The sequence below is a fragment of the Macaca nemestrina genome, chromosome 12 (genome assembly GCF_043159975.1).
Source record: "Macaca nemestrina isolate mMacNem1 chromosome 12, mMacNem.hap1, whole genome shotgun sequence".
In the NCBI taxonomy this organism is placed as follows: domain Eukaryota; kingdom Metazoa; phylum Chordata; class Mammalia; order Primates; family Cercopithecidae; genus Macaca; species Macaca nemestrina.
Genome location: NC_092136.1, coordinates 17074569 through 17096945, shown reverse-complemented (window position 1 = coordinate 17096945; position 22377 = coordinate 17074569). Strand labels below are relative to the sequence as shown.

The 22377-nt window shown below is 33.8% G+C and overlaps 1 protein-coding gene across 2 annotated transcripts; it reads left to right on the top strand.

The window, feature by feature from the left end:
- On the top strand, positions 1-22250 carry LOC105466453 (olfactory receptor 5D13). Of its 2 annotated transcripts, none has more exons than XM_024788090.2 (3): positions 1-141; positions 978-1086; positions 19570-22250. In XM_024788090.2, exon 3 carries the CDS (start codon positions 19700-19702, stop codon positions 20510-20512), a length of 813 nt encoding a protein of 270 aa, XP_024643858.2. In that variant the 5' UTR covers positions 1-141; positions 978-1086; positions 19570-19699; the 3' UTR covers positions 20513-22250. The 2 variants fall into 2 exon arrangements, with proteins under 2 accessions (XP_024643858.2, XP_070930717.1); XM_071074616.1 differs by lacking the exon at positions 1-141 and adding an exon at positions 575-769.
- Positions 22251-22377: the final 127 nt, after the last annotated feature.

Below are 22377 nucleotides of genomic sequence, written 5' to 3'. Positions count from 1 at the left end.
CAGTGATCATTCAACTTTGAAATGTCACTTCTTTCAATGAAGATTTGTTTATTTTAATGTGGAAAAAATATTATCATGAGGCTTCACTTTCAAGAACAAAATCTTTACTCTAGATCTTTCTTTTTAAGATGATATTGGAAGGTATGTATATACACATCAAAATATAACTGGAAGTGTAATTTATTTAAATATAATCTAGAAGACATACTTAACCCATTGTATTTCTCCCCAGTTCCATCCTTACCTTCAAAACATTGTGTTGAAAGTTGTGAGCTGGCCAAAGCAAACAGTATGATAGACAAAACAGATACAGAATTCCCCTTATATATATTTATTCCTCTCCCTGGATAAATTTTCCTCTCCTGAACAGATATGAAATATACCTTATTTTCCTCCAAAAAAAGAAAAAAGAAAATGATGAAGTTATTTATTTTGGAGTGCTCAGAATAAAAAAAGTATATGTATCTTTGGATTCTATAACTTCTGTCGAGTGCCTTAAACTATAAGGGAACTGAGTTGGTATGTTAATCATTACAATAAGCTTATTTTTCCCTTATTCATTTAAAACAGCAATCCATCAAAAAGTGTTTGTACTTGAGAAAAATGTGGTAGACTCTGGAAGCAATGGTCATTTTCACCTCTAATATTCCATGATTTTGAGCATTCTGTTGAGTGTACAGCGGTTGGTCTGCATATTCGCAATCCCATCAGGCTATCTATTTCCAGAACAAGGTTATCTATATTATACATTTGGACATAGCATTTTTAGGTAAATAAAAATTATATATATAATTTAATTAACTTTATTTTTTATTTTTTACTTTATGTATAATTTAAAATTATATATATAATTTACTTAGAGTTAACTAACTATAATTCATTAACTAATAATTATAAATCCTCTTCGAATATTTATTCAATAGTTTAATCAATAGTCAATATCTGTCTTCTTCTCTGGAATTCCTTTCCATTTCTAGCTACTTCAACCATCTTGAAACTTCAAGACCCAACTATGAAGAAACCTCTTCTAAGTGGCCTTCAATAATTGTCTTGCGATAAAGAAAATTACCTCTGCTGCTCTTTAAGGTCTACCATTATACTTTTTCTTATACCATTACACATCATTGCTTAAAGACAATTATTTGTGTACTTCTTTTAACTTCCTTCCTGAAATAAGAATTTTGGAAAGCTAGGTGTTCCCCAGATATTACTTTCCACTGTACCAAATCCAGAGTCTTGTATAACATAGGTGCTTGGCGTTTTTGATTTGAACATTCTCTCTTATCTCTAAAAATGTAATAGTAGTATCTGGTTATTTTAATGTTATTCTGATTGCAAAACACCTTCACATCATTAATTTACTTGAGCTGTTAAGAAGAGTAGACTGACAAATATGCTCCTCACTTAAAAAGCCAAAAAACAAAACAAAACAAAAAACAAACAAACAAAAAAAAACCCAGCCTGAAATCAATTTTAAATAACTCAGTCAAGTAGCTCCATGACCTGGAGTAGAAGATGTACTCTGCATGGCATCACATGGCCATGGAAGGCTTTGGGACTCTGACTCCCATAAAAATGATAATCTCAAGATTATTATTTTTTCTATATATGAATCCTTGGCCCTTAAGAGATGCAAGGAGAGCCTTTACATTTTTCATAGCTTCCTGATAGTAATGCACACTTTTGTGCATGTGTGTGTGTGATTCTACATTCATTTTTTTTTTTCCAGAGGAGTATTAACAGCTTTCATCAGGTTCTCAAAGGAATCAGACACAAAAGTGTGGGTTACAATGGTCTGGAGACAAAGCAGCACTAGTAATATATCATATCTTCTAATAACTACTGCATTTGCTTCAATTTCTCAAACCAGATTAGCTAACTTTTATTCACTCTGCCATCTCGAGAAACTGTACTAAACCTTAATACATGGAAAGTATCCTTTTCTCCCCACACAAAAATGATGGCTTTTCATATGACTAGTGCCCATAAAATATTTTTTGAGTTCAAAAGATGACTTTATTCCAAAGGTGATGTTTCATTCCACACTGACAGTAAACCTTTAAATTTTGGGTTATTTTTTCCTGTCCTTTTTTTTTTCTCAGAAAATCTAACCACTGTACAGTTGCAAGACACAGAAATATATTTTTAAATTATTTTGAATTAATCTGTAATAACTCTCTAAGCTCACAAAGATGAAAATAACCTGTCACTTACATGTCAGAAGAGTCTCTAAATGAGTGTTGTCTGTACATCCCTTTTTGAAAGCAGCCTTCCCAGAGAATATGTTTTAAAATGTTTCTTTCTACAACCTTGAGGGAATAGTTTAACACATAATGACTGAAGAGATGAGCATCGTAGAGAGAATTATTCCCTAAAGTTTTTCTTTATTTTGTCAATCAGAAACTTCTCAGGTGTTGTGATAAATTTAGTTTTTGCGTTGTGTATTTAGTCAAAACAAAAGTTAAATCAACAAGTTAACAGCAAGTTAACCCTTCTCATATCCAGTAACCAGATAGGTGCAAGAATGTGGAGGTGTTAGTGCTTCAGGCACACCAAAGGTACCAGTGAAAAAGAGGAGAAATGTAATATAGGTGATGGAGAGGGTAAGAGAGAACAGGAAGAAGAAAAAATGTTGTCGTTGGTTAAAAAAAAAAGTGGTTTACCACGAAATAACCTTCACCCACCCAGTGCCCTAACTTGCCACTCCCTGAATTAGGAAACAAACATTTTTAGCTCCTGTAACACACTTGTAGTATATTTGCAAGTACAATCTAGAGAAGGCACAGTGGTGTTCTGAAACTAGAGATTCTATTCTGTGGGCTACAGATAAACCCCCACCAATGAACCACAGATTTATAGCAAGTCAGCTGAGGATTGACACATATGATCAGCACTGGATCTCATACTTTTTTTTTCAAATTAATTTCCATTTTATTTACTAACTCCCGTTAGTAAATAAAAACATGTATTAAGGAATAAACTTTGTTGAAATAATATTACTTTACCCAATTTTTATTGAATACCTTTTATATACTTGGCTCCATGCTTGTCACTTTACGTAAGTTGTATATTTGAATTCACGTAACTATCCCATGAGGTATGTGTTAATGTTGACAACAAGAGTCCAACTCTGTAAAATATTTTAAGAGATTTATTCTGAGCCAATTATGAGTGACCATGGCCTGTGACACAGCCCTCAGGAGGTCCTGAGAACATGTGCCCAAGGTGCTTGGGGTACAGCTTGGTTTTATATATTTTAGGAAGGCATGAGACATCAATCAAATACATTTAAGAAATACATTGGTTTGGTTCAGAAAGGCTGGACAACTCAAAGTGGAGACTTTCCAGGCTATAGGTAAATTTAAACATTTTCTGGTTGGCAGTTGGTTGAGTTTATCTGAAGACTTGGAATCAGTAGAAAGGAATGTTTGGGTTAAGATAAAGGATTGTGGAGACCAGGTTTTATTGAGTGAAGGAAGCTCTCAGCAGACTTCAGAGACACCAGGTTGTGAAATGTTTCTTATCGGACCTTAAAGGGTGCCTGGCTCTTAGTTGATTATCTCCTGTATCTGGAAAGGAAGGAAGGAAAATAAAAGTAAAAAGGATATTCTTTATAGAATGTAGATTTTTCCCACAAGGAGCAGTTTTGCAGGGCCATTTCAAGATACAACAGAAAAACAAGTTTTGGGGTAAAATATTTTGATTTTCTTCCTTGTTATATCAGAGTCAGATTGGAAAGTAAGCCATGACATACAGTGTCAAATAAAACCCATCTGATGAGAATTTATGGTTTGTAGGGCATGACTCCCCAGACTACTTAGATAGAAATTTGAGTAAGATGAAAATATCAGAGCTTAGTCCTCAGTAATAACATTTCACATGAGAGAAAACTGAAACTCACAGAAGCTAAGCAGCTTGCCCAGGTTACATATTTAGTAAGTTCAGTATTAAGATCTATACTAATTACTGTTTTATTCTGTGTTTTTTCCTCTTTCCACATTTTTTACATGCTAGCCTAAGACCACAGAGTACTAGAAAGTGATGATGAAAGATATTTAGAATGGCTGAGTAGTGGTATCTCAGGTTGAGGATCTTAGAATAAAAGTAAGGTAATGAGGACAGGTTGAAACTCAGGCAACCATGGCATATGCAAGTAAAAATATTCAGTAGACAGTTGAATTTTTTTAAGTATAAATTTCAAGTCAGCACTGCAGAATTTGATTTGGAAATCATTATTTGTAAATGACAGTTTAAATCATGAGGTTGTTTGAGGTCATCCAAAAGAAACAGAGATTGAAGAATTGAGCCAGAACCAAAATGTTGTGTTGCACCAAAATTTAGAAGAACCCCCGGAGGTGGAGAACAGTCTCCCACACCCTGCCTCCAGGCTGACCCCATGACAGAGGTTTTATGCAAATCACTGTGGCTCTAGGTACCATGACATCATGATTCCAGTCTTCAGAAATACTCCACAGACACAGGCTCCATGCCTTCCCAGCAGCAGGTCAGCCCCAGGCTCTGGGCTTGTCCCAGTGCCCCCAGGTTCCAGTGACCCCAGGGACCAGGTGTGTTCTAGCAGATCTAGGCACTAGGACTACCAGCTAGACAGTAGAACCTGGACGGTCTCCACCAACCAAGGCTCCAGGACCACCCATTCAAATCCAGGCTCTAAGCCAGCTCCCTAGATGAAAACATAAGCCCACCTCTGTAGACCTCAGATCCATGCCCACTCCAATATCAGGCCCATTCCCATAGATTCAGGATCCAGGTTCAGTCCAGTGGACTAAGGATCTAGGTTCAGGTACTAGAATCAGCACCTCAAGGTCTCCCGCAGAAGCAAGTTAAACACCAGGACTGCTCCTGTGGAATCCCCCTGGTCAGACTCCAGGTCAACAGGTCCTGGAGTCCAGTCTGGAGTGGATCCAGACTCCAAACCAATGGCATGGACCAAGTTGCCAGATCTGTTGACTTGCTGACTCAAGCACCAGAAGAGTCTACCTGAGGAATCCAACAGCAAGTCCACCTGCAGATCATGCAAAATGGCCTAGTCAGAATCTCTGGATAGGTTGATTGGTCAAGCCTTTCTCAGACAAAGCCTGTCTTCAAAGACTGAAATAAATCTCTACTTCTTCAAATGCACAGACAGCAATGCTTGGTAACAAGTATCAAGAACAACCAGGGAAACATGACATTACAAAATAAACAAATAAAAATGCTAGTAGCTGACCCTAAAATAATGGAGATGTCTGAACTGCCTGAGAAATAATTTAATGTAATTTTAACAAGATCAGTGAACTTCAAGAAAATACAGAGAAATAATTTAACAAAATCAAGAAAACAATACATGACCAAAAAAAGAAATTTAACAGATTGAATTTCAAAAAAAACAAAAAACAAAAAACAAAAAACAACAGAAATTATGGAGTTGAAAAATAAAATGAACAAAAGAAAAAATGCAAGAGAAAAACATTAACAAAAGGATTGATCAGAGGGAATCTCTTGAACTTGAAGGCAGCTTATTTGAAAATATACAGTCAGTTAAAAATAAAGGGAAAAATGAAAAGGAATGAAAAAGCTTACAGGACTTATGGGATATCATCAAAAAAGCAAATTTTCAAGTTATAGGAGTTGGAGGAAGAGAGAGAGAGAAAGACATAAAGCTTATTTTAAAAAATTTTAGCAGAAAATATTCCAAATGTAGGGAAAGCTATAAATATTCAAGTACAGGAAAGTCAAAAGTCTCCAATTAGATGCAATTCAAAGAAGATGATACCAAGATATAATCAGTACATCCAAAATCACAAACAGAAAATCTCATAGTAGGAATAATTTAGTAAGATCAGCAACAGATTTCTCAGCAGAAACCTCCCAGATCTGGAGATAGTGAGATGATAGATTTAAGTGCTAAAGGAAACACACACACACACTTACACAAAACTACCAACTTGGAATAACTTACCCAACAAAGCTATCCTTCAGAAACAAAGGAGAGATAAGCTGAGGGACTTCACCATGACCAGATTAGTTTACAACAAATGCTAAAGAGAGTTCTTCAAACTGAAAGAAAAGAGCACTAACTAGGAACATGAAAACATATGAAAGCATAAAACTCACTACTTAAAGTAAGTTCATAGCCAAATTTAGAATACTCCGGGACTATTACCATGATGATGTGTAAATCACTGATATCTTAGTATGGTTTATTGACAAAACTATTAAAATAATAGTTATGACAATTTGTTTAGGGACATATAATATACAGTGATGTAAATCATGACACCAAAAAAAAATGCGAAGTGTAAATTGAATAAAAAGACTCATTTCATGTGAGTGATGTTAGGTTTTTATCAGCTTACAATAGGCTATTATAACTATAAGACGTTTTATGCAAACCTCATCATAACCACAGAGCAAAAACCTACATAGAAGATGAAAAAGAGAGAATCAAAGTATACAACTAGGGAGAAATCACCTAATCACAAAGGAAGGCAATAAGAGAGGAAAAAGGAACCAAGGATCTAGAATACAACTAGAAACAAGTTTTTAAATGGCAGTAGGTAAGTTCTTATCTACCAACAAATACCTCAGATATAAATGGATTAAATTATCCAGTCAAAAGACATGACATAGAGTGGCTGAATGGATGAAAAGGAAAAAAAAAAAAACAAGACCCATTTTCTTATGCTGATAAGAGACACACTTCAGCTATAAGGAAACATACACATTTTAAAATATGGGCCCTTTCACTGTGTATATTCCTATTGTGTTGCTTTTTTTTTTTCCTGAGACTCCAATTATATGCATATTGAATCTTCTTTGACTGTTGACATTTTATTTATATTTTGTCTATCCTTTTCCTTTCTTTAATTTTAATTTTCTTGATTGTTTTCCTAATTATTTTTTGTATACTTTATTAAATTATATTTGTGTTTAGTCTCCCTTTTCTACTTTGTAACTGTGTCTTGATTTCTCCAATGGACTATTTCTTCAATTTGTTTATTAAGTCTGCCCAACATTTTTTAGGTATAAGTTCTTTTTATCTATTTATATTTTATTTAAAAATTTTAATTCAAGATATTTTTAATATTTAAAAATACTTATTAACTTATATTTAATTCAATCTGAAGTGTTATGGTATAATTTCCTTCTGTTCTTTTTTGTATTGTTATATGAAAACGTCATTTTCATTGGTTGGAATATTTTGTTCTTATTTGCTGACTCCCCTCCCACCCTTATAGTAGCATTGCATGGATAGAGATTTTTTTGTGTGCTAATTTTGTGTACTATGATGAGGGTTTCATGTGGCTTAGAAAATTCTCAGTTTTAGATTGTTATATTCTAACATTATAGTGTGTATGTGTCCCTGTGTGAGTTCCTGGTGTATATGTATATGTAGAAAGATAGGTATATATGTAGTTTGATTGATAGATTTATACATAGATGTCTATATATAGGTAGATAAGTCAGCCATATTCAGTTTATGAGTTCCACATCTGTGTATTTAATTAGCTGTAGATCAAAACTATTCAAGAATAAAATTGCCTCTGCACTGACCATGTATAGATGTTTTTTCTCAGCATTATTTTCTAAACAATACAGTAAAACAACTGTTTAGATAGTATTAGGTGTTATAAGTAATCTAGAGATAATTTATAGTATACCAGAAGATATGCATAGGTTATATGCAAATACTATGTTATTTTATATCAGAGATTTGAGCATCTGCAGATTTTGATATCCAAGGAGGTCATAAAACCAGTCCCCCATGAATACCCAAAGACAACTACATATACACACACATATAGCTGTGTATATATCTATATCTAAATACATAAATATACACAAAAATATTTATAAAATACTACCACCAGCAAACTTTGTTGTGTGTGTGTGTGTGTGTGTTTTGTTTTAGGAGAACCCTCAATGTATTTGCATTGCTTCCTCTTTCTTAACCATTACAACTCTACAGGGCAATGTCTTCTTTCTACTCTCCTCCTTTTCCCTGGAAATAATTTTTCTAGGCTTTTCACAACAAGTTTCATACAATTGGTAGGCTTTTTTTTTTTTTTCTTTTTTTCTAGGTAATGCTGTTTTCTATCAGGCCTTGATCTGGTTTTTAATTTTTTGTTATGAGAGTAGAACTTTCTTATTGATTTTATCTGTTTGATCCCACTAGTAGGATTTCTATTTTCCTTTTCTCTTTTCTAAGCTGTCTCTTCAGACCTTACTCTACATGGAATTATGACATTTTGAAATTCAGTTCTTTTCTTCTGAAAAATATTTCTCTGCCTATATTCAACTTTCACTTCATAGGGTCATCTGTCTTACAGTGATGCACAGATGTGTGATTTACTTATTTACTTTCTTTGATCTGAATGGTTTTTGGGAGGATGGATAGAAAGAGTAACTTTTAAGTGCTGTTATTAGCTTAAAGCTTTTTTTCTGTCTTTTCTATAGAACTTATTATTTATCTTCATTTCATTGATATAGATATGCACTATCATCAAATTTATTCTAGTAATTGTCCTATGTATATCTTCTATAATAATTTAGCAATTTTGATCTGGATTATCCCTGTATTATTTTTAATGGCAAGCTTTTATGTTTTTAAATGAAATGCCTATTGTTTAGTAAAATATTGTTATTAATTTATGCTTTTATTCTGTCTTCATGGAATTCTATTTGCATATATTTCCGTTTTTGTTGACTTTACAGTTTTTAATATGTTAAAATATAGTCATGTTTTATGACTGCTCATGCATCTGACAACTGTTTTCTTATTCCTGGTATCACTCTGCCCTCTAGTGGCTGTTCTATTTTTGCCACTTATAACAGAAAAATGTATTCTCTCAACTACTCTCTAGGAGGTGGAATTTGTACTTCTAGACTATATGAAAACAAATTCTACCAATTGCAATTGACTGAGAATGACACAGCAATTAGACAAGAGTTGACTTGGTAATACTGATGAAAAGTAAAATATTTTGTTCTCATTATGTCAAACTAGGATAAAATTTTAAAAAAACATTTGTTTATGCAAGAAAGAATTTTGAAGTAAGATTTATTTGTCAACCTCTTATTTAATTTGGTAGATTTCCTTGGAAAATCGTTAAAATATTCAAGTTTTGGTTAACCATTTGTAATATTTTTGAAAACCTTACAAATACATTCAGAAATTATTTGAGAATCAAATGGTATAAAAGTTTGATTTGTAAACACAGTTTTGCAAAATGTAAAGGAAATGCAAAATGCAAACAGTATGTGATATATAGGTATACTTAAAATACATATATGTGGTTTGTGCATAATGTATGTATATGTTCCTGTATTGCTCGATCCTTCTCTGTATGTATCTACGTCTATCAATCTATCACCCAGCTTTCTATCCACCTATCCATCATCCATCACCCATCTGTATTTAAATTAGTGCTTCTCTTAAGCCTCTGTTTCAAGCATCAGGCATAAAGAGGATTTTATTGCTAAGAGGCAATAGCTCCGCATTTATTTCTCCTCAAGTCCCTGGGAAGCAGTAATGTTTCTGTCTCTATAATTTGATGTTTCTAGGTACCTCATACACATAGTATCTTACAATATTTGCCTTTTGTGTTTGGCTTATTTCACTTAGCTTAATGTTTTCATGGTTCATCCATGTTGAATCATCTCTCCATGGATGTTTGGGTTGTTTCTACCTTTGAGCTACTGCGAATAACACTGTTAAGAACATTGATGCACAAACATATGTTTGAATCTCTGCTTTCAATTATTTTGGTACATATTGGAAGTGGAATTGCTGGGTCATGTGTATTTTCCTGTCTAATTATTGGAAGAACTACTCTAGGTTTTTCTAGAGCAGCTTCACCATTTTACATTCTCACCAGTAATATTCAAGGGGTCCAATTCATTCCATCTCCCCTAAAATTTGTTATTTTCCGCTGTTTTCTTCTTTTTCTTTTTTTTTTCCTTTTCATAATTGCCATCCTAAAGGGTGTGAAGTGGTAGCTGTTTTGTTTATTTGTTTATTTTGGGGTTTTTTTTTGTGTGTTATTATTGTCATAAGACCAAATACATGAGCTCAACTTTCAACAGAATTTTAATTTTATGCAATATAGTATTAAAAAAAACCTTTAGGCACAATGTTGTACAGCAGAACTCTAGAATCTGTTCATTTTAAATACATGAGTTGCTGTTCGTTGTGGTTTTGATTTGCATATCCCTAATTATTAGTGATGGGGATATTTCCACATGCTTTTTGGCATGTTTGTAGCTTCTTTGAAGACATGCGTATTTAAGTTCTTTGCCTACTTTTGAATTGAGCTGTTTTTGTTTTGTTGATTATAGGAGTTTTAAAAGTATATATTCTGTATATTAATCACTTAGAAATGGAATTTCAAAAGATTTTCTCTTATATTTTGGGCTGCTCTCTTACTCTGTTGGGAGTGTTGTTTGAAGTTTTTAATTTTGATGAAGTCCATTATATGTATATATATGTGTGTGTGTGTGTATATATATATGTAAATACTTTTGGCGTCATATACAATAAATAATTAACAAATTCAATGTCATGAAGTTTTTCTTCTAGGTCTTCTCGTGACAAGGTTTGGATCCGTGTCCCCTCAAAATCTCACGTAACCTCCAGTGTTGGAGGTGGGACCTGGTGGTAGGTGATTGAATCCTGGGGGCAGTTTTTCATGAATGGTTTAGCATCATCCTCTTGGTGCTGTTCTTGTGACAGTGAGTGAATGAGGTCTCATGAGATCTGGTTATCTAAAAGTGTGTAGCACCCTCCTCTCCCATCTCATCCTCTTGCTCCAGCCGTGTGAGATGTGCCTGCTTGCTCTTCGCCTTTCGCCATAATTGTAAGTTTCCTGAGACCTTCTCAGAAGCCAAGAAGATACCATCATCATGCTTCCTGTGTAGCTTGCAGAACCATGAGCCAATTTAACCACTTTTCTTTCTCAATTACCCATTCTCAGGTATGTCTTTTTTTTTTTTTTTTTTTTTTGAGGTGGAGTCTCGCTCTGTCGCCCAGGCTGGAGTGCAGTGGCACAATCTCGGCTCACTGCAAGCTCCGCCTCCCGGGTTCACGCCATTCTCCTGCCTCAGCCTCCCGAGTAGCTGGGACTACAGGCGCCCACAACCGCGCCCGGCTAATTTTTTGTATTTTTAGTAGAGACGGGGTTTCACCGTGGTCTCGATCTCCTGACCTTGTGATCCGCCCGCCTCGGCCTCCCAAAGTGCTGGGATTACAGGCGTGAGCCACCGCGCCCGGCCTCAGGTATGTCTTTATAGCAATGTGAGAACTGACTCATGTATCTCCTAAGAGTTCTATAGTTTTGGCTCTCACCTAGGTCTTTGATCCATTTTAAGTTAATTTTTTGTTCATTGTGTAAGACAAGGGTTCAAATTGATTATCTTGCAGGAGGCTAGTTTTCTGAATACCATCTGTTAAAAAGACTGCCCTCTTCCTATTGCATGATCTTGGCACTCATGTGTAATACATTTGACCACATATATGTATGTTTACTTCTGGGTGGTCTCTTCTATTCTATTAGTCTCTATATCTTTCTTTATACCAGTACTTCACTGCTTTGATTACTATAGCTTTTTGGTAAGTATGAAATCAGAAAGTGTGAAACCTCCAACTTTGTTTTCCTTTTACAAGAGTGTTATGGCTATTTAGAGTCTCATGTAATTCTGTCTAGATTTTAGAATGGATTTTTTTTGATGCAAACAATGTCATTGAGATTTTCATAGAGTTTTCAATGGATTTGTAATTGCTATGGGGAGTACTGACATCTTACCACATAAAGGCTTCAAATCTATGAACATAAGATGACTTTTCATTTATTTATGTCCTCTTTAATTTCTGTCAGCAACATTTTATATTTTTCAGTGTATTATTCTTTTGTCTGTTTGGCTAAGTTTATTCCTAAGTATTTCATTCTTTTCTATGCAAATGCAAACAAATTGTTTCTTTTTTTTTTTTTTTTTTTTTTGGAGGGGACTTGTTCTTTGAAAGTAAAGAAATGCAACAGATTTTTGTATGTTTAATTTGTATCCTGGAATATTGTTGGATTTGTTTATTAGTTCTAAGAGTTATGTTGGGTAAATGTGTTCACCTGAAGTCAGGAGTTCAAGACCAGCCTAGCCAACATGGTAAAACCCCATCTTTCCTAAAAATATAAAACATGAGCCAGGTGTGGTTGTGGGCACCTGTAATCTCAGCTATTCCCAGCTATTCAGAAGACTGAGGCAGGAGAATCTCTTGAACTAAGAGGTAGAGGTTGCAGTGAGCTGAGATCGTGCCTTTGCACTCCAGCCTGGGCAACAAGAGTGAAACTCTGTCAAAAAAAAAAAAAAAGTCATCTGCTAAAATTCTGATTTTTTTTTCTGTCATATTTGGATGCATTTTGAAAACCTGTGTCGCCTAATTGCTCTGGCTAGAACCTTTAACACTATTTTGAATGAAAGCAGTGAAAGCAAACATCTTTGTCTTATTCTTTATCTCTGAGGAAAATCTTTTAGCCTTTCCATCTTTGAGTATTAACTGTAGGCTTTTCATGTATCACTGGCCTTTAACTTGCTGAAGATGTTTTCTCTATTCTTAGTTTTTTTTAGTGGTTTTATTATGAAAGAGTGTGGACTTTTGTCAAATTGCTTTTCTACATCAATTGAGAAGATCATGTATTTTTTCATTTATGCTGTTAATGTGGTGTATTACACTGATGAATTTTAATGTGGCAAACTGTACTATATTACATTCCAGGAATAAATTCCACTTGCCATGTGTTTAATTTTAATGTCTTTTTACGTGCTGTTGAATACAGTTTGTGGTATTCTGTTGAGGAATTTTTGCATCTCTATTTGTAATGAAATTCACAATTAATTTCAAGAATCACCAACATACATATTTAATAAATTAAAAAATAATGCATATCACATTTACTTAAAGAAAAGATGAACAGGTATTTATGTAAGTTTAATAGCTATTTGTTACCTAAAATGAAGCTCACACTACAATTTTATATGAAAAAGGATAATACACAATATAGCTATGATACTTACTGTATAAGCTTTGTTTCAGATACACAGAAATACATATATACCCACATAGTGGTGAGAAAACCAGAAATACAAAAACAATTGACAGTAGTTATCTCTGGATTGTTGCCCAATAGCTGATTTTTTTCTTTTTTGCATTTTTGTATTTTTCAGGTATGTTAAGTCAAAATATATTGTCTGGTTCAACATATTTAAAAAAAGATCATGGGATTAAAGTTTATAATGAAATTATTCAGCAGTCATTACAAGAAATTACATGCAACCAGGATATCACATGGGGCATTGTTTTATCTAATTGTTTTATTTGTGGCCTCCTAGGGAATCCTTCAATTATATTCTCTAGGGTTAACATCCCTAAGGCCTTTGTGGCATATATATGTGTGACACAGTTTGGTGTTAGAATTTAGCCTTTTAGTCTCCTTTCCTCTCTGTTATCACTGAGATTATTTTGAAAAAATTAGGGGAAAAAGTTATTTTCTTAAAACATTTATTGAAATCTAGTATAGACTCCTGTCACTTTTATTGTGATTTGCTTATTTTTTTTATTTAATTTGGATTCTCCTCGGGCACTTCCCTGGAGTCTATTAATCTTTGCAAAAGAAGCGTCAGTACATGAGTAAGTCAATTCCTTCTGCACTTAAGTGAGTTATTCAATTCTTACTTTATATAACTTTAGAAGGAAAATAGTGTGTTCCAATAATCTCTGCAGGAGGCAAACCCATGTGTAAGTCTAACTGCTAGGATAATCACTTCGTTCCATTAACTAGGAATATTTGATTCATTATCTTTCACCATATTTATTATTATGAATTGGCCTATATTTCTAGGAAATACTTTTATTCTTTTGATCACAATATTCTTCTTCTTTTTATGCGCACAAACTTTAGTTTTAGTATGTAATAAGAATTGTATGCTTTATTGTATAATTTGCAGTCACATGCATTATTCCCCAGAAGAATTCTTAGAAGAAAAAGTTTGGAAGTCAAGGCCAACATTTTATAATTTTATAGTTTCTAAAATGCCTATTACAGTGCTGAGTACATAGCAAATGCACAATTGGAAAGCCATGTTAGGTGTCACTACAAAAGAGGGAAAGCCTGGGCACAGTACCTTGAGCCCTCATTCAGCTCAACAAGGGTGAATTTCTCTGTCTCCTGTCATTATCAAGAACATATTTGTACTTCTGTTGCTCATTTATCTAATTTGGCATAAGGCCCTCCAGGTTTATTTCTGTTGTCACATGTAGCAGGATTCCTTTCTTTTTAAGGCTGAATAATATTCCATTTTATGTATATGCCATATTTTTTTGTCTCCATTCATCTGTCAATGGATGTTTAGATTGTTTCCATATTTTGGGTATTGTGAATAATGCTGGAGTGAGCATGGTAGTGTAGATATCTCTTCAAGATCTGGATTTCAGTTCTTTTGGTTATATACCCAAAAGTGAGATTGCTGGGTTGTATACTAATTCTAGTTTTAATATTTTAAGGAACGTTGATATGTTTCCCATGGTGGCTGCACCACTTTATGTGCCCATCAACAATGGACAAGCGTCCTATATCTCCACATCCTTGCAACACTAATTATTATTATTATGTTTCATCATAGCCATACTAAAAGGTATGAGGTGATATCTCATTATGGTTTTGTCTTGTAATTCCCAGATGAATAGTGATTTCATCGTCTTTTCATGTACATGTTGGCCATCCGTATGTCCATAATGGAGAAATGTCTATTTAAGTCCTATACCTGTTTTAATTGGGTATTTCCCTTGTGCTGTTGAATTGTAGAAGTTCCTTATATATTTCACATATTAACTTCTTATAAAACATATGATTAGCAAATATTTTCTTCCATTTCATAGGTTGCCTTTTCACTCTGTTGATTGTTTCTTTTGCTGTGCAACTTTTCGGTTTGATACAGTTCCACTGATCTATTTTCACTTTTATTGTTCGTGTTTTTGTCGCCATGTTCAGGAAATAATGGACAAAACCAGTCAGGAAGATTTTCCGCTATATTCTCTTTTACAGTTAATGACCCTAAATTTAATTTTTAATCTATTTTGAGTTGACTTTTGTGTATCATGTCAGAAGCGGGTCTGACTTCATTCTTTTGCATGTGGATATCCAGTTTTCCTAACAGGATTTGTTGAAGAGACTATCCTTTTTCCCATTATGTATTCTTGGTACACTTGTTAAAGGTTAGATGTCTGTATGTGTGTGGGTTATGTCTGGGCTTTCTATTCTGCCCAATGGTCTATGTGTCTGTTTATATGCCAGTACAATACTATTTTATTTATTGCGATTTTGTAATGTATTCTGAAATCAGGAAGAGTGATGCCTCCAGCATTTTTCTTTTTTATTTCTTGTTTACTTTAGCTGTGTTGATCTTTTGTATGTTTACAAAAATTTTAGTTTCTATTCTGTTTTGTGATAATAGAAAATAAGTCCAAATCTATGTGATTTTAATTGACATTGCATTAAATCATTACATATATTTGAGTAGAATGAATATTTTAACAACAATAAGTTTTCTAATCCATGAACATGGGATGTGAAGCATAAAGTTAACAGAAAGATGGGAATAATAAATGTTAGAACAGAAATAAATAATATAAAAAAACAATAGAATAAATCAATAAAAACTCAGGATTTTTAAAAATGTAAACATAATTGGCCAAATAATAGGTGGACCAAGAAAAAAGGAGACTCAAATATAATCAGAAATGAAAGAGGAAACATTGCATCTAACCTACCGATGCCTTAGAAATTAAGAAGGACCAAAATTGACTACTATGAACAATTGCATGCCTACAAATTGGATGACTTACAAGAAATAAGTAAATTTTTAGAAATATACAACCTACAATGACTGAATCATGAAGAAATAGAAACTCTGAACAGATAAAAAACTAATAACAAGATTGAATCAGTAATCAAAAACCTCCCAAGAAAGAAAATGCGGGACAAGACGGTTTCACTTGTGAATTCTACCAAACATATAAAAAGTACAAACACTAATATTTCTAAAAACATTCCAAACATTAAAGAAGTGAGAACACTTTGAGACTCATTTTATGGAACTGGCTTTATGTTGATAACAAAGACAGGCAAAGATACTACAAGAAAAGGAAACCACAGGCGAATATCTTCAATGAACAGATTCCTATTGCTTTTCTATCTGTAGTTCCTTAGTTGTATCGTGTCTGAGACACCATCAGCTCTTTTGCCCTTGATTTCCCTATGTGCTATATGAGGTCCTCTGCAATGAAATGAGCTTTTCTCTGAAAACACATTAAAAGGTTGTTGCATAATTCCCTTTTCCTCACATGCAAGACGCAACCATAACCTCGGACGCACCATGACGGTGGTGAAATATGAGTAGAAAGGAACACGGGCCCTTGCATTACTACATGTAGCAGAGATGCCCAATGTTTAGGAATGCATTTTGGACTTTGCACTAGTGAGAAGCTTTTATTCTTTAAAAAACATGCTAGATAGATTGCCAAAATTAATGAATACATCATCTTCTCCATAAAGTGGCATTTTCCATAAACTGGTTTATTTTTAGAAACATATAACCCAGTTTTTTTCAGATCCAATAGTCAACATAAACATCTGAAGATCATTTAGCCATATTTTTAAAAGGCCAACACAAATTGTTTTCTATTAAATAAAAACAATGGTGTGGCTACCAAATGAAGTTTATATTGCTAACAAATGATAAATAAATGATGTAGCATTATTTAGGCAGCTCTGTATTTGGACATATAATAACATAAATGTACCTTCATAAAAAGAGAAAATAAATTCCTCATGAGGTAATAATATCCATGTCTAGACTATTGCTTTACAGCTGATTTTTCCCTTTCACATTTCTGTATTTTATACTTATATAAAGTCAAAATTCAGTATTAAGATTAATTAAGTGAAGTTGGTAAGGCAAATGTCAAGGGCTTTAGAAAAGCACTATACAAACAAGATATCACACGGGACAGTGTTATATCTAATTGCACAAACTGTAGGCTCCAAGGCAATACTTCAGTGATATTCTCTAGTCTTGAGGTCCCCAAGGTCTTGGGGGCATATATTTGTGACACAGTTTGGTGCTAGGACTTAGTTTCTAGATGTGACCTTATCTCTGCTATCTATGAGTTTTCTTAATAGGTTGGGGAAAAAGGTAACATTTAAAATCTTCAAGAAAATATACTCGCGACACTCCTACCGTTGTTTTCAGGTTTGTTTCTATTAATTAAATACTAAGCAGGAGCATTATTGGAGTTCATTAATTTCAGCAAAAGATCCTTCAGTAAATGAATCACTCAAATGCCTCTGTATTTAGGTGAGTTGATTTAGATATTTAAATTTTATTTTAGAAGAAAAAGACTAAGTTCTGGTAATCTTAGTATGAGACAAACACACATGTAGGTCAAAGTCCTCCCCAATCCACTTAGTTCAACGAGCAGAGGACTTTTGTTGTTATATCCCAATTCCTTCTCTCTTTCAAATGATATAAATTCTGATTTTCTCATCAGGCTCCCACCATGTACCCAGCAATGAAATCAATACTTTGGCAAATAAAGAAGAATAAAACAAAATTAGCCTTATCTTTAAACTTCCTATACTTTCTGAGGAGATAAGTGAGACTAATAACCAAATCTGTAAATGATAGGATATGACTTATGGTAATTTTGAGTTATAAACACTAGTGTTTGCAATGTGTACAGAGAAGAAGAAACAATGAGTAATCTTTATAACAGTAAAAGGTAAAATAAAGCATTATAAAGGTGATAATTTAGATAGCACACTTTATGTAAATGAGCATGTGCTCTATGACAACCTGATACATCTACCATGACTTTAAGAATGTGTTAGTGGTAATGAGATTGAATATCTAGATCTAAGCAGTTTGGGAAAATCCAGACTGCACAATGTAGTTTCCAAGCATTCATCAGTAAAAAGCATTAGGGATTGTTAAAGTCATTGACTCTCAGGTTAAATTGATTACAGAAAATTATTCTTGCAATGTTGCAAAGGATATTTCACATTGAGGAGCGTGACTGTGGAATACAGTCACAATCTAGTTTTATAGTGTTAAGATTTTTTAAATAATTGTTTCAGGGAAATTGCTGAGTAATTGCTCCTTTTGGAAGATATCTTTCCTACAGGTACAAGCTTGTGGGAACTAGAGAAAGCTATTGTGTAATGGAAAAACATAAAGGAGAATAGGGAATATATAGTTATGACTTAGAGTAAAGCCACAAATGAAATTCTACAGTACTTCCATTGTGTGGGTTCAGGAAAATGATTCTCTGCATTGTATTCACAAATGTGTCCACATGTTGATAGCTGTGCTATATAAGCCTCATTTCAATAACTTATTCAAGGTTTTTGAAACCACACTAATTAGCTATAATTCTAAAAATATAAAACTGAATATCTAATTCGCTTCATAGCATGTCTTGTAACCATTACAATCATTAGCAATCTTTCTGCTTCCATTCTACTGATTTAAATTTCATATCATGAATATATTATCACATTTTATTATTGAGGAAATGCCTAGTGGCACCAAGGCATATTCATTGAATATTAAGATGTCCTATTTGAGATGGGTCCCCCTGACACTTATCCTTGGCAAAGCTTTAAACTTAAATCAAAGGGATGGAATGTATTTTTCCTAAAAACTAATATTTATTTGCACTATTCAGTACTTTTATGTTTATTGTTGTCTATCACCTACCTATCTTCTGAAATTTGCCACCTCAGAAAATAAAGAACTTTTCATTTACTATTGCTTCAACTATTTATCACTACAGAAACATACATCACATATTTTGTTGCAATAACCTTCTCATAAGTGATATAATACATCATTAAAAATAACATTAAACATTTTTCAAGTTTAGTTCAACATGCATGAGAAAGATTAGCATATTAGTGCAACACAGCTCCAGAATGTGTTGAAAGTATTGGATTACAAGGAATGAGAAGGGTGTTAAAAATAAAACCACCAATAAAACGTTAAATTTACCACTTTACAGGAATGTTAACATTTTACAATTTGTTAAGAGTTGTAAGTTAACTATCTCATAGCTTTAGCGATAAGGCAGAAATGAAACTGTAGAAAAGTATATGTTTCCTCCAACAGAAATATTTGCACTTATCTCAGATTCATGCAAACTTAGAGTGGCCCTTCTCATGAAGCCTGATGTCTATGATGATGGTGAGTCTTATCTGAAATATAGGAAGGTACACCCCATTTTGTTGTTATTCCTGTCTTAATTTTGTTTTTTATTATTCCATTCACAAAATAGTCCTATTCACCTTGTAATTTTTATATAAGTACTCTACCTTTTGAAATAACGTAACAGTGGAAACCTAGTATTTTCAGTAACACTCTTAATAAAGACCCACTAAGTCTCTCAATATTTCTTCCTTTCTGTTTCTTATTGCACATATTGGTGCCTACTTCTCTGGATCAACTTTCTTATTTTCTTTTTCATAGGATTCAAAAAAATCAGACTGCTGCAGTCACCTTCATCCTCTTGGGCTTCTCAGAATATCCAGACCTTCAGCTGCCCCTGTTCCTGGTGTTCCTGACCATCTACACAGTCACTGTGCTGGGGAACCTGGGCATGATCGTGGTCATCAGGATCAACCCCAAACTCCACACCCCAATGTACTTTTTCCTCAGCCACTTGTCCTTTGTTGATTTCTGTTATTCCACCACAGTTACACCCAAATTGCTGGAGAACTTGGTTGTGGAAGACAGAACCATCTGCTTCACAGGATGCATCATGCAATTCTTCTTTGCCTGCATATTTGTGGTGACAGAAACATTCATGCTGGTAGCGATGGCCTATGACAGATTTGTGGCCGTGTGTAACCCTCTGCTGTACACGGTTGCAATGTCCCGGAGGCTTTGCTCCTTGTTAGTGGCTGCATCATACTCTTGGAGTTTAGTTTGTTCCCTAACATACACATACTTTCTGTTGACTTTATCTTTTTGTAGGACTAATTTCATCAATAACTTTGTCTGTGAGCACGCTGCCATTGTTGCTGTGTCCTGTTCTGACCCCTATGTGAGCCAGAAGGTTATTTTAGTTTCTGCCACATTCAATGAAATAAGCAGCCTGGTGATCATTCTCACTTCCTATGCTTTCATTTTAATCACTGTCATGAAGATGCCTTCCAGTGGGGGGCGCCAGAAAGCGTTCTCCACGTGTGCCTCCCACCTGACCGCCATTACCATTTTCCATGGGACTATTCTTTTTCTCTACTGTGTTCCCAACTCCAAAAGTTCATGGCTCATGGTCAAGGTGGCCTCTGTCTTTTACACAGTGGTCATTCCCATGCTGAACCCCTTGATCTATAGCCTCAGGAACAAGGATGTAAAAGAGACAGTCAGAAAGTTAGTCATTACCAAATTATTATGTCATAAAATATAATGCTAGAAATATTAATAATTTATCCTTGAGAGTAACAGTGCAGTTGTTTAATAACCAGTCATTGCATGAAATTGTGATAACCCTCCGACAGTCCAATATCTATTCACACTGATGTTTAGTAAAATAACTTCAAAGTTATAAATATTGTTAGTAAAATAACTTCAAAGTTATAAATATTGTAAGTATGAAATCTCAGATCACTTAAACTAAATTGTTTATGCAGAATATTGTAATACAAAAGCTTTTGTGTTAGTATACGTTTATGTGTGATTGCCTAGGTCAAATTTCAGTTCAATTCAAATATGGCAAAATGTAAAAATTTTTGAGATGATCTGAAGAATAGTAGTTTACAATGAGGAAGTTTACCTGATAACAAAATTACTATAAGAGCTCTTCAGTATAAAACACTATCTAAAAATAATTGCAATTGATTCTACATGGGCAATTTTGGCATTAGAAGATTTGCAGACAAACAAAAATAAATAAGAAAATTATCTTCCTTACAAAGTCCAGAATCTGGTATAGTTAAATTATACTTGGTATTATAAATTATATTTTTCTTTATGCAATATAATAAGAAAATGATAAATATTTTTGCAAATAAATGCCCATCACCCTAGTGTTGCCATTTATGCCAATATGATTGTGCATGTTATTTATTTATTAAAAATTTAATTGAGCTAATTTTCTATTCATTTTCCTTTGTAAGAAATAATATAGAGGAATTCCAATTATCTTTTAACCAGTTTCCCCCTGTGATAGTACAATATAACAACCAGGATAATGATATTGAGATAATACACATATATTATTAGTTATTTATTGATGAAAATAAATATTCATAAAGTCAGTGATATCCAACAGTAAGTAATCCTTTCGAATAAGTGACTTGACTGGGGTAGCTCTGTTGATATCAGTTGGGCCACTTGGGTGTCAAGAATAGGGTAACTTGATCAGCTAGCTATCTTTGGATCTACAGACCTGTATGTATGTCATCTTCTTTGGAACATTTGGCTAATAGTCTTTGTTGAAAGCAGAGCCACGATAGAGTATTCCAATAATAAAAGCATACTTCAAGTTCCTGCTTGGGTCTCACCTGTTAACATTTTATGAGTCAGAGAAAATCACATGTCCTAGCCCCAAAGCAAGAGTTGAGAAAGTTATCTACTTCTTGTACAGCTGCAAAGTTACAAGTCAACAGTGATGGGTACAGGGAGAAATGAAAAACTGGGTTAAAAATCGACTGAAACATTTACATCTTTAAACACATTCTTCCTTGATAATGCCAGATAACTTTATTGCAGAAAACAGATAACCCATGGCTGTAACTGGTTTTAGAGAGGTTTTCAAATAATTGAAATAATTTGACTGCCTCAACCAAATGGCTGGTTGAGATTAGGTATAAGAACTTACTTTTTCTCCTTGTGTCTTGGCAATCATGATTCAGACTTGCAAGCACAGAATATGAAGACAACCATATGTTGTAGGTCCAATCCAACCTATTAAAAGTTGCTTGTTTCCCCTCAAGGTTTATTTTTATTTTCAATAAAAAGTTGAATAATTTTTTACTGTAATGCTTTACACCAAATGACATGTCTATGTAACTTACTGTACAGGGACACACAACAAAATTCTCAACACTTAGAGAACATAGCAAAAGTAACAGAGGATTTACTTTAAGTTTTAACTGTCAATAATGAGTCATAATTAAACACTCTAGTCGAGTATTTTAAAATCTGTGTGTGTGTGTGTGTGTGTGTGTGCATGTGTGTATAGTTTAATAAAGATGTTAAGGAACACGAAAAAGGATTTAGAAAGTTTGAGTATGCACTGCAGAATATTTAGTATATTCAATAAGGTTTTGA

Bases quoted from the DNA above. Each gene is read 5' to 3' on its own strand.
- LOC105466453 (XM_024788090.2), top strand. From the start codon at position 19,700: ATGATCGTGGTCATCAGGATCAACCCCAAACTCCACACCCCAATGTAC.